General features: G+C 37.7%; 2 protein-coding genes across 3 annotated transcripts; both read left to right on the top strand.

Annotated features, from left to right (window-relative positions):
- Positions 1–2932: 2932 nt before the first annotated feature.
- On the top strand, positions 2933–4991 carry LOC126609949 (fasciclin-like arabinogalactan protein 7). 2 transcript variants are annotated; one of them, XM_050277882.1, is made up of 2 exons: positions 2933–3186; positions 3931–4991. In XM_050277882.1, the coding sequence occupies exon 2, from the start codon at positions 3954–3956 to the stop codon at positions 4713–4715; it is 762 nt and encodes a 253-aa protein (XP_050133839.1). In that variant the 5' UTR covers positions 2933–3186; positions 3931–3953; the 3' UTR covers positions 4716–4991. The 2 variants fall into 2 exon arrangements, with proteins under 2 accessions (XP_050133839.1, XP_050133838.1); XM_050277881.1 differs by having other exon boundaries at positions 2935–3155; positions 3911–4991.
- Positions 4992–6235: 1244 nt separating this feature from the next.
- On the top strand, positions 6236–11249 carry LOC126609946 (fimbrin-5-like). Its single transcript, XM_050277874.1, has 15 exons — positions 6236–6483; positions 6733–6863; positions 7005–7175; positions 7325–7560; positions 7652–7823; positions 7931–7969; positions 8099–8167; positions 8293–8409; positions 8721–8932; positions 9040–9195; positions 9280–9479; positions 9732–9898; positions 10003–10099; positions 10334–10425; positions 10742–11249. Exons 2-15 carry the CDS (start codon positions 6777–6779, stop codon positions 11000–11002), a joined length of 2076 nt encoding a protein of 691 aa, XP_050133831.1. The 5' UTR covers positions 6236–6483; positions 6733–6776; the 3' UTR covers positions 11003–11249.
- The last annotated feature ends 1905 nt before the right edge of the window (positions 11250–13154 follow it).

The following is a 13154-nucleotide window of genomic DNA, read 5'->3' as shown; positions in this document are numbered from 1 at the left end:
GGGTGATGGACAGGTTATACAGCTTCACCTTCGGGTGATGGACATGTTATTCAGCTTCACCTTTGGGTGATGGACATGTTATTCAGCTTCACCTTCGGGTGATGGACATGTATTGTGTTCGAGCGACTATGATACCCTTTGTTGAGTACTTCACTGATGAGATTTATGGATTTGCCTTCGAGCGACGTTTTCAGCATTATTGAGCATGATTTTACACGCACATGTTTTATGAAGGTTTTTCATGGCATGCTAGGGTTTTTCATAAAACCTATATATTATATATGTGTTTCCAAAACATGGGGTTATTATGTTTAGAAATAGAATATTTTCCTATTATTAGTATTATTATTATAAACTTTGGTTCACTCACCTTTTTTGTTTTTGCGCCCCCTCAGGAGTTAAGATTGAGACACATGATCCCAGCGTCAGGACTCTACATCACAGATATCCTCGAGTCTCTTCAGTATCAGTATCATTCCCTTGTTCATATCTTTTCCTAGTAATCCTTCTATATTATTCTTAGTAGTTGTATGCTCTGAACACGTTCATGCTATGGTTTGACCGTTCTAATTGCACATATTTTATTTGTATGCATGTTTTAAATGGCTTCATCATCCTTGGGTGTCAGCCATCACGTGTCTACCTTAATATGTGGGGATATCAGGGTTGGGGCGTGTCAAAAGGACATTTTTACACTAAAATTTCACTCTTGGTACTATTAACTTACAACACATTTTTGTCATTTTGATTAAAATTCAAAATTTTCAAACCATTTTCATTAAATTTCCTTTGATTTAAAGGTAGTTTACTTGCTTAGTGCTTGCGCTAAGGGCTTATAAACAGAATTTACCTTGGTATGACCTTATCTTCTCCATTTCTTGGTGCAACCTCTATATTTTCTTCACGTATGCGTGCAATCCGGGAGCACTTTGGGGTGAACACCCATCCAACAAGTAGGGTCAAAAGAAAATTAATTATTAACTAGCTTATGGTTTAGTTGTAGTTTCCTTAACTCTCCTCCTATTTATAATATCGATCCCTATTATATTAGGAGAAATCTCTTTATCAAAAAGACGATTTGGTCATCTACTCATGATTCAATAAAATTATCAGAAATACACAATTAGATTTAAACCCAATTCCTGCAAGTTTGCCTCTTATATTTATGTTCGAATTTTTCTCTTTATAATTTATTAGATTTAATTTGGAATGTGACTCAAATAAAAAAAACAATTTTAAAAGGTTGAGATTACAATGTTGGTTAGTTAATTAAACGAGGATCATGTGCAAAAACATTGCTCGTAGCCAACTAATTGGTGTGATTAAAAATTGCCATCACACCTTTCCCCAAGTAGAAGACAAATCCCACCTCTCTTAAAACGATTAATAAAGTAAACTACCTGGTTTGACCGCAAATACCATTGGCTTTCACATGCCTCTTAAATATCTAAGACTTAATTTACCAAAGTTTAAAGTGATTACATTTTAAAAAATAAAATATATTTATTATTTCTAGCTTGGTAAATCACAATAGCAAATCAACAATGTGTTTTACAATTTCGATACCCAGTTGTGACAAAGATGATATACAGAGATATACGTTTGGAATGAGTTCGATATTTAATTTTGGTATTTTGTAGTCGCAATATGAATGAATTGTTGAAATCTTTATAAAAAAAAATTTATTATTAGATAAAAGTTGGTTAATACTAATCTGAATATTAGAAAAATTATTACAATAATAGAGTATCGATTACTTTTCTCTTGTTCAATGATGGCGATGGTAGACGAACTTAGGAATCACTTATATTGATTTCAAATCTCATGTACCAAATTGAGGAATTATGTCAATCTCAAAAATCATTATAGCTGAAATGCCTTCATTTTTTTTACTTGAGTTTGAACCATTACTTATGCTTTAGTTTTACTTTTACAGTTTCTTTTGCTTCAAAGTAATTAATCATCAAAACTTGAGCTAGAAAAATGAAATCCAACAAAAGGTAAAGAAGTAAGAATCTCTTTTTTTTTTTTTTCAATTTGACCATTTGTATCCTTTCAACAAATCAAATCCTTAAACAAAAAGAGGCAAATATGCACATTTTTCAACTCAAATCCACTTCATCTGCATTACCAAGGACTTGATGTCAATGGGTGTAGGAAGTCCTTCCGCATACTCCTTCCTTTGCTTGGAGTTGGTTGATACAGTAAAAGTTAGTTACTTTGTCCTTCTCCTAGCTCCTACCCCATAATTTACCACCCAAGTAAATAACAAGAAGTTACTCAAGCAAAGAGTGAGAGAACAGAAAAACCCAGTTACAAAGCATAAGCAACTACTCAAACTAGGGTGTCAACTTGTCCTATGACACGAAGACACGACCCAAATACAAAAAATAGGTCTTTATGTGTACACAATTAATATTGTTCAACTAATATGATACTAATATCCCCATGAAATAACAAGAATGTTAGCCAAGACTAGTTCATTGGTGCTCTTACTACTGAGCATAATCAACAACTTACATTAGCTAAGATGCAACGTATGAGACAAACTGAATTGGGGGCTCAAGGAATTGAGCATTTCCTCATGGGAACATTGGATTGCATCCCCAAATATAGGTCGGCACTGAATTAAGTTTTTTTTTTTCATTTTTGCGATGATGGATAGTGTAAATTATTAACATGCGGCTAATATAAATAAATAATTATGAACGATACTTGTTGCCAACCTAGCTTAGACTAGCATGACACGATAGTTTAATGAGAAAATGTGGGAGAAAGTTTTCAATGCATTTAAAAACTGATTAGATTAAGTGATATAGAAATCCCACCCTACCTCTCTCTCTCTCTCTCTCTCTCTCTCTCTCTCTCTCTCTCTCTCTCTCTCTTGTACGTGAAAGTCATCCCAATTAAAGTACTTGTATATGTTAAGCATCCTCAGTTTGCTAAGCATTACCCCCACTCTTTCCATCTTTACATCTCTTCACACCACCACCACCGTTGCACCAGCTGGTTCCATTCCCCACTCCCACATTTTCTTTTGTTTTTATCTCACCAACAAAACCCCCCATTTCTCACTTTATATACCCTCATCACATTTCACTCTTTAATTGCATTCCCAACCTCCATTTTCTCTCTAAGTTCCTCTGCTCTGAGAGGTCTGCCACTATTTTTTTCAGGATTTTGTGTGTTCAATTACACTTCTTTGAGCTTCTGAAAGTTTACTGCTTTACTTCATTATCTGTTGTGTTAAGTGTTATTGTATGTATGTGTGTGTGTGTATCTCTCTGATGTGTTGTGATGTATTATTCTGATTTGAACTGATCTAGACCTAATATGTTGGTGTGCATTGTTTGAATGTGGAGTCTTTCCTCTTGTTCTTCTAGTGATTTGTTGAATTGGGTTTTACTGAGAAACCTCTAGTGAGTGTGGGAAAGGTGAATCATTGCTTCATAGAAATTGAAGTTTTGATCTTCTTTTTTTTCCCATTTTTTAATTTATTTTCTGGGTTCAGAAACAGGGAATTGGATCATTTCTAAATCATTTTCACCTGCCTTTCTTGTTTCTGCATTGCAGCTTCATTTACTGCTGCATCTGTTCTTTCAGCTTAATCTATTAGATCTTTAATGGGTAATTATCCTGTTTTTACAACTGTTTTTACTGTAAATCAAGATCTGGTTCATTGTGTTTTTCTTACTCTTTCCAAGAGTTAGAAAACTGGTTTTTGTGGAAAATTAGTTCTAGTGCAATGGAAAGGTCAAAAGTTTGGATCTTGGAGTAAACTGAAGAGTTTCTATTATTCACACTGATTAATTGGCATTTGTTTCATAGCAGTGGTTAATTGGTATTTAACCACCTTGCATGTCTTGTTAAACTGAGATTTTAATTCACTATTTGGAATTTGTTCTTGCAGGAATTTGGAGAGCCAAATAGTACTATCAAGATTTTTGGGCGAAATGGAACTTCCTGTGGTTTGCATGCTACTGCTTCTGTGTTCTTCAGCAGCATATGCTCAAAAAGCCAAACCTCCCTCTCCCTCTTTCAGCCCTACTCCAGCCCCAGCCCCAGCGCCAGATTTTGTGAACCTCACGGCTTTACTCACCGTGGCCGGCCCCTTCCACACCTTCCTTGGCTACCTTCAGTCCAACAAAGTGCTTGAGACCTTCCAAGACCAAGCCAACAAAACCGAGGAAGGCATCACTATCTTTGTCCCAAGTGACAGTGCCTTCACAGCTCTTAAGAAGCCCTCTTTGTCCAATCTCACCGCTGACCAGCTCAAGTCCGTCATGTTATTCCATGCCTTGCCGCATTACTACACTCTAGCTGACTTCAAAAACCTCAGCGAATCAAGCCCGATTCCTACATTTGCCGGCGGAGATTACACTTTGAACTTCACTGATGCTTCAGGCTCTGCGCACCTTACCTCAGGATGGTCAAACACAAAAGTGAGCAGCAGCGTGTACTCGACAGATCCTGTTGCAGTTTACCAAGTTGACAAGGTTCTTCTACCCGAGGCAATCTTTGGTACTGACATTCCTCCAACCCCAGCTCCAGCACCAGCTCCTGACATTGCACCAGCTGCAGATGCTCCAACCGCTGACGGAGGCTCATCTCGAGCATCTTCACCGGGAAAATCTTCGTCTTACAGGATTATCAGCTGGGGCATTTGGGGTCACTTGCTTTTGGCAGTCTCAGGTGGCCTGGCCTTGATCTTGTGAGAGACTTCACTTTTGATCGAACATTGTTTTTAAGTTATGTTACGAGGGTCGATTCGCTTATTTTCGTTTGATTGCTTGATTTGAAACTATTTTTTCGTGGACATATGTGGTCCTGAATATCTCTGTGTATGAGAATTTGAGTTCTTTTATTACCTGAGTAAATGGGATTTGGTTTGATCTGCTGCTCTTTATGCGGTGAAAAATGATTGTAATTTTAACTTAAAAATTGTGTTGCTTGGCTTACAAGTTATACATAACTATATGTGAGATTTTTCATGTTTTGGGGATCGCCTACTGTTTTTTGCTTCTTGTGAGCAGTTATGCAACTGAAAGTAGCACAGGTTTTCACTGTGTCTCATTGAGAAACATGTTGCGTAGAAAAAAGATTAAACCTTGCTCACTCAATTGATCTTTACAAGGAGAAAGACTTGACTTGTGTGTCACGGAGTATATTTAAAGACATGAGTGTCACGGAGTATATTTTCCCATCTTCGGATGTCACCGAGTTTATATTCTCATCTTAGTATCGCACTCATTATGTGACTTGGGAGATAACTTGGGGAGATGGGATGTATTTCCAACCACGAGTCATGCTGTGAACCTGCCCCTACTTTTGCTTATGACACCACCTGCCTTTTCAAACTACGACGTTATTTCAGGCACAACCTCAAGGCCATATAGATTCTAGCCCAGGCAACAAAGTATGCAGCTTTTCTTATATATGTCTAATGGTTTGACGCTGCTCCACACCCAAAGCGAGCTGCGTCTGAGTTAAACTTGGAGATGAAAGTCTTCTTTTGTTTCTCGACGGTGAAGTAAGACTAAGTTCATGAACTTATTATCTTAGGGCGGAACAGGTTGATAAGATCCTTTTTTTTACATTTCCCTCCCGTGTGACGATGTGGGGGTGTAAAAAGAAAGAAAGAGAGAAATGGGGTTTCTCTCGCTTTTGGCATAGTGGGCCCTAGCAGGAGGCCCACACTGGGTTAAGCTAAGGCAGAAGTTCGCCAGACACTCAAATGGAGTAATATGCAAATGTGGTATGAATGAAATCTTGTTTTGAATTCTTATTGTTTGAGAATAATTTTGTTTTCAATTTTCACTTTTTATTTTCATTTTTTTAAAATTGAAAACTGAAATTTGACCTTTGTTACAAAAATTAAATTTGTTCAAAATTTGGCCTTTGTTGTTAATTTTAATTTTTTAAAAAATTGAATACTGACAAAAAATTAAAAATTAAAAATAAAATAATTATCAAACGGTCTCTAAATCAACAAGCAACAAATGTGATCCAACTCTTTACCGACCATTGTAAAAAATTTTAACTTTCCGACGTGCGACAGTGCTCACACTAATGTGTTTACTTACGAGGAAGCACAATAAATTATTTGAAATTTATAGAAGATGCCGAACAGACGTTCCCACGGAAAATGAATGGTTTTGGTGTTCCCTTTTCCCTCAAAATATTTTTAGACATTCTCACACTCCTTATACAGAGACATAGCATCTCCTCTGCTTTTTCCATTTTCCTAATCTAACTTGCCTTCCCCCTGGCTCTCCGCGCGTCCTTTCGCCTACACGTTTTTCTCTCCTTCTCTCACTTTCGCTTCTTCCCTTTCATCAAATCTGCACACAAATATTTCTCTCTCTCTCTCTCTCTGAAGAACATCCAAACTTCTGCAGAAACAATGAGAAAGTCCATCAATTTCGGTTTTGTTTTCTGAGTCTCTGTCTGGTGCACTCCATTCCCGGACGTGGGTTTTGATTCGTATGTTGGTTTATGTCCGTTACTGTACGATTCGATTACTGGGTCAATCTTAAAAACGCATTTTTTGATCGACGTGCATGGTAGTTTACATCTGTGATATGATTCCTCAATTGGGTTCTCTTCATATATCGATCTAGTTTGTGTTTCTGTTGTTGCCAGATTAATAATTCCATGCTAAAATGTCGAACATTGTGATCTTTATGGATATTTGAAGATTGAAATATGTGATTTTTGTTTCTCGGAATTCAGTGTTTGAGTTTTTTTTGTACCGGGAATTTGGCACAAGGGGGAACATGTCTGCATTTGAAGGAGTGATTGTTTCTGACACATGGCTGCAGAGCCAATTCACTCAAGTCGAGCTTCGCACCCTCAAATCGAAAGTAAGCTTTTTTTTATTTGTTAACAAACTTATGCATTTTGTGTTTTGTTCAATTTTTAGGCTGTATACGTTATTTTGGAGAAATTATTTGATCATTTGGCAATTTTGTGGTGATATGTGGAATTGGTTGCATTGGTTTTAGTTTCTTTCGATAAGGAATCAGTCTGGTCGAGTCACATTGGGAGATTTGCCGCCTGTTTTTGCGAAATTGAAGGCTTTCAGTGAAATGTTTAATGAAGATGAGATTAAATCAATCTTATTGGAGTCGGGCAAGGACACTGGCGAAGATACTGATTTTGAGTCCTATCTTCGGGTGAGTTTTCGAGTATGGAGTAAAGTGTTCCATTCCTCCTTCATTTAAATGAGATTATTGAACATGCATTTTCAGTTTTGTTCCTTGTAACTGTACATCATTTTCTGATACTTGTTAGACACAATGGAATGAGATTTGCTAAATGGCAGGCACATTTGAATTTGCAAGCGCGTGCAAATGCAAAATCTGGTGGTTCAAAACAATCTTCCTTTCTCAAGGCAACCACAACAACGGTTCACCACGCAATTAATACTTCTGAGAAGTCTTCTTATGTTGCCCACATTAATGGCTACCTGGCAGAAGATCCGTTCTTGAAGAAGTATCTTCCTTTGGATCCATCTACAAATGCTCTATTTGATCTTGCAAAAGATGGAGTACTACTCTGGTAGGGGAGCCAGAACCACTGAATAATTTTCTACTCAGTAGAGTCAGCTGATATATTCGAGTTTCTTAATTATTTTAGTTGCTTGATGTAGTAAGCTTATCAATATAGCTGTTCCTGGGACTATAGATGAGCGAGCTATCAACACTAAAGCAGTCCTTAATCCGTGGGAGAGGAATGAGAACCATACCCTTTGTCTTAATTCTGCGAAGGCTATCGGCTGTACTGTAGTTAATATCGGCACACAGGACTTGGTTGAAGCAAGAGTAAGTTGAGCACTGCCAGCTACCTAGTGGAATCTTATTGTTACTTTCCTGTTGTCCTGAGTTACCTCGTTTTCTCGTAATGTTTTCTCCTTATTCTTAATTTGCAGCCCCATCTTGTACTTGGCTTGATTTCTCAAATAATCAAGGTATGCTGTATGAAATCTTTTTTGCCTTTTTCTTGTGTGTCTTTTAGCTCATAGAAACCACAATGATTCAAGATTTGGGCTGTCCAGGCTTAAACTGTAACTTGTTTTTTCATGTGGTGGCAATATCAGATTCAACTGTTAGCTGATCTCAATCTGAAGAAAACTCCACAACTCGTGGAATTGGTGGATGACAGCCAGGTCAAACTTTTTTATTTGTTTCCCTTTTATCCTCGGTTGAATAAGGGTGGATGATCTCAATTTACACTTTGCTCTGTTTGTGGATGAACACACAAACTTACTTGAGCTATTGTGTTAGTGGACAGGATGTAGAGGAGCTCTTGGGTCTGCCACCCGATAAGGTTCTACTGAAATGGATGAATTTTCATCTGAAGAAAGCTGGCTACGAAAAGCAAGTCACAAACTTTTCTTCTGATGTAAAGGTACGAGCGAGCTGACCACTTTAGTAATTATAAGCATTTTATGCATAAACCAAATAGCATTGGTGTTACAATTGTACTTCTGGTTTCCAGTAAACTGACCACTAGATTATCAGTTAGGAGGCAGAAGATTTTATATGTATTATACATCGTATCTTATTTGACTCACTTGCAACTAGAATTTGTTGCTGGCTTATAAATAAAAGCAATATTCTTCAGAAAACTTGTATCCGACATGATTTCCTTTTGTTTTAAAGTCTGTTGAGTTTTTTTCTTGTCCTCATGATCGTGTAATAATCTCAACACATTTTCAGGATGGAGAGGCTTATGCTTACCTGCTTAATGCTCTTGCACCAGAGCACTCGGGCCCCGCTGCCTTGGATATGAAAGATCCTACAGCAAGAGCAAACCTGGTTCTTGAGCAAGCAGAGAAATTGGATTGCAAAAGATACCTTACTCCGAAAGACATTGTTGAGGGCTCACCAAATCTTAACCTTGCATTTGTTGCACAAATTTTCCAGCACAGGCAAGAAACAGTATTTCCCAAGTGCTTTAGTTTGAGCTTGCAAATTTGGCTTTCTCTATTGCAAAATAATTATGCTGTGTTAATCCTGTGTGGCGTTTTTATTGCAGAAATGGCCTGTCTGCTGATAGTAAAAAAATGTCCTTTGCTGAGATGATGACAGATGATGCTGAAACTTCTCGAGAAGAGAGATGCTTCCGGCTCTGGATTAACAGTCTTGGAACTGCTACCTATGTCAATAATCTTTTCGAAGATGTCAGAAATGGGTGAGATTTTCAATTCCTTCTCACACTTACCCCTTCGAAGCACATACAGGTTGTGCCTGGTTGACCCGTGGTTAATGTTTGCAGATGGGTTCTTTTAGAAGTGCTTGACAAAATTTCTTCAGGATCAGTCAACTGGAAGAAGGCATCAAAGCCTCCAATAAAAATGCCATTTAGAAAAGTCGAGAATGCCAACCAAGTTATAGAGATTGGAAAGCAATTAAATTTCTCCCTTGTGAATGTAGCAGGGAATGATATTGTGCAAGGAAATAAGAAGCTCGTACTTGGTAAGTTTGAAGAGTTTTTTTCTTTAATGTTCTATCTTGGTATAACCACAATATTCAATTTTTGCATCCAAGCAAACCTTAAAAATTATGGTACTTTCTTAGAACTGTACGTTTTCTGATCGACTTGACAAAAGTAAAAGACTGAAGTTTTTGTTTCTGGTTGTGCGCAGACAAACTGCGGCCATGGCCTTTCTGTCAATTCATACTTTTTATGATGTAAGTGATAACTTATCAAATTTTCTACCTCTGCAGCATTTTTATGGCAGTTGATGAGGTTTAGTATGCTTCAACTCTTGAGAAACTTGAGATCCCACTCCCAAGATAAAGCGGGTAAAGAGATTACTGACGCTGACATTCTAAATTGGGCGAACAAAAAAGTTAAGCAGGCGGGTAGAAACTCCCAAGTGGAGAGTTTCAAGGTAATTAATTTGACAATAGCTGTTCTCACTGACAGCTTTGATCCCATGGTTGGTGATTCAGCTTTTATTTATGGTTTTGTTTTTACTGAACTTTCAAATTTTAGGATAAAAATCTCTCAAGTGGAGTTTTCTTCCTCGAGCTTCTTAGTTCTGTGGAGCCAAGGGTGGTGAATTGGAGTCTTGCCACAAAGGGGGAAACTGGTATGCTAATTTTTGTTGTTCATGAAGGTTTTTTCTTACAATATTATTTGTACACTTGTTACATTGTACTTGCTAATAAGTTATTGTATCGAGCTAGCAGGCTTTTGGCTTCGTAGGGATCGACAATTTGACATGAACATGTATATAGAATTACAGTGGGAAACGTTTCACTTCTACGTCATGTTCTTCTCGTTACCACTCAAGTTTTTAACTTCCTTATCATCAATATTGCAGAGGAAGATAAGAAGTTGAATGCAACGTATATAATCAGTGTGGCCAGAAAGCTAGGTTGCTCCATTTTCTTGTTACCAGAGGACATTATAGAGGTATGAGTATTAGAGTTGATCAAAATACTTATAACATACTCATCTGTTTCATCTTGACTCGAATATATGAAAACATCGAGTACTTTCTGTCCCGTCTGGCCTCTGATTAAGTCGTATTTATTTCTCATATGTTTCTGCTTATGTTCAAACTGCTTTCAAGTAAAGAAGACCGTTAACCGATGTCTGTGAAGTAACATGATTATTCAGTTGAAAACTGGTTTTAACCCAAACCTTAGTTTACCGTCTTCAGCGGATTATTGATTAGTTGGTATATGTAAACACCCGAATTTAACTGTTGTGTGCTTTGGTATGACAGGTAAACCAGAAGATGATGCTTACTTTGACTGCAAGCATCATGTACTGGAGTCTGCAGCAACCGGGAGGGGAGGCGGAATCAAACCTTACCACTCCTGACGGGTCCCCTACAGCTTCTGCTGATGGCGAGAAGGAAGCAGCTTTGGCAAGTGCAGTCTCTAATTTGTCCGTGGATGCTTCAAACCATACCTCCCCACAGACAGAACACGAGAATCCCTCGAAGGTCGAAAATCGAAAAACGGACACTTCTGATGAAAAATGAGGGGATATATCCTCAGTCCTTCACATTTCAGTTTTTTTGTTTCCAGAGAGGAGGAATAAGAGGAAACTTGGTTGCAGTTATGATTTATCAGACGCTCTCTTGTTAAGGGGCTTGTAAAACACAGATAAACAAGTATAAGGAAAGAGTTTTGTAAATTTTTATTAGAGAGAAATCATTTTTTGTTCACCTTTCTTTTACTTTTTGTAAACTATTATTCTTTTTAATTGATATTGTGGTCATTTGATTTTGATTGGTTTTCTTTTTTAATGCAAACGATATTCTACGTTAATCTACATAAGGAGTTGTATTGTATATGGAGTTTTATGTACTTTTCTTTACTCTTAAATTCAAGTGTATTTAATATAGACTTTTAAGAAGTTAACAAAAGTCACCTTGTATTGGATAGACTTTTTACAACTTTTAATTTGTATATGAAATCTTGTGGTATTCAGTTGACTTTTTGTGAGTCTACAAAAATCCAGGTGTTTTTCATTTATTTTAAGGGATTTTAGAGGTTATCATGGGGGCCATGGTTTTGGGGAGAGAAACGAGGATGGGGAAGCTATCTTGGATTTTGCAATGGCATATGATCTCTTCTTAGCCAACACCTTCTTTAAGAAGAGAGAAGAACATGTGATCACCTACAAGAGTGGGTCGTCAAAAATACAAATAGATTTTCTTCTAATGAGGAAATGGGACCGTATAACTTGTAAGGATTGCAAAGTTATACCGGGAGAGAGCTTGGCTAATCAACATTGCTTATTGGTGATGGATGTACATATCAAAAGAGTGAGAAAAAAGAATAAGACTTGGAAGTGCCCAAGGACTAGATGGTGAAATCTAAAAGGAGAAAAACAAGTCATTTTCAAAGAGAAAGTAATCACCCAGTGTGTGTGGGATAGAGAGGGGGAAGCTAGCCAAATGTGGGATTCCATGGCTAGTTGTATCCGAAAAGTAGCAAAAGAGGTATTAGGAGAGTCCAAGGGCTTTGCTCCACACCAAAAGGAATTTTGGTGGTGGAATGAGGAGGTACAAACAAAGGTGAAGGCTAAGAAGGAATGTTGTAAAGCCTTATACAAGGATAGGACCGATGAAAATGGTGAAAGGTATAGAAGAGCGAAGCAAGAGGCGAAGAAAGCTGTGAGAGAAGCTAAGTTAGCGGCTTATGACGATATGTATAAGCGACTAGATACCAAAGAAGGAGAGTTGGATATCTATAAACTAGCTAGAGCAAGGGAAAAGAAGACAAGGGACCTAAACCAAGTGAGGTGCATCAAGGATGAGGATGGAAAGGTTCTTGCTACAGAGAACGCGGTCAAAGACAGATGGAGAGGTTATTTTCATAACCTTTTCAATGAAGGACATGAAAGGAGTACTTTTCTAGGGGAGTTGAGTAACTCAGAAGAGTGTAGAAACTACTCATTTTATCCTCGAATCAAGAAGGAAGAAGTGGTTGTAGCTTTGAAGAAGATGAAGCATAGAAAAGCAGTAGGCCCAGACGATATACCGATCGAAGTGTGGAAAGTCTTGGGAGAGACAGGTATAGCATGGCTCACTGACATTTTCAATAGGATTTTGAAAACGAAGAAGATGCCAAATGAGTGGCGAAAGAGCACTTTGGTGCCTATCTACAAGAATAAGGGCGACGTACAAAATTGCATGAACTATAAGGGTATTAAGCTAATGAGTCATACAATGAAGCTCTGGGAGAGAGTCATTGAGCATAGATTGAGGCAAGAGACACGTGTTTCGGACAACCAATTCGGGTTCATGTCAGGGCGCTCAACCATGGAGGCAATCTATCTCTTACGAAGATTGATGGAAAGATATAAAGATGGGAAAAAGGATTTACACATGGTCTTTATAGATTTGGAAAAAGCGTATGATAGGGTCCCAAAAGATATTCTTTGGAGGATTTTAGAGAAGAAATGAGTACGAGTAACATATATCCAAGCTATAAAGGATATGTATGAAGGAGCAAAGACTGCCGTAAGAATTCATGAAGGACAAACCGAAAGCTTCCCCATAACTGTAGGATTACATCAAGGCTCATCCTTAAGTCCTTACCTTTTTGCGTTGGTAATGAATGAGTTAACAGGACATATTCAAGATGATATTCCTTGGTGTATCCTTTTCGCAGACGATATAGTGT

This window comes from Malus sylvestris, chromosome 17 (genome assembly GCF_916048215.2).
Source record: "Malus sylvestris chromosome 17, drMalSylv7.2, whole genome shotgun sequence".
NCBI classification, from domain to species: Eukaryota; Viridiplantae; Streptophyta; class Magnoliopsida; order Rosales; family Rosaceae; genus Malus; species Malus sylvestris.
This window is presented reverse-complemented; position numbering and strand designations above follow the sequence as displayed.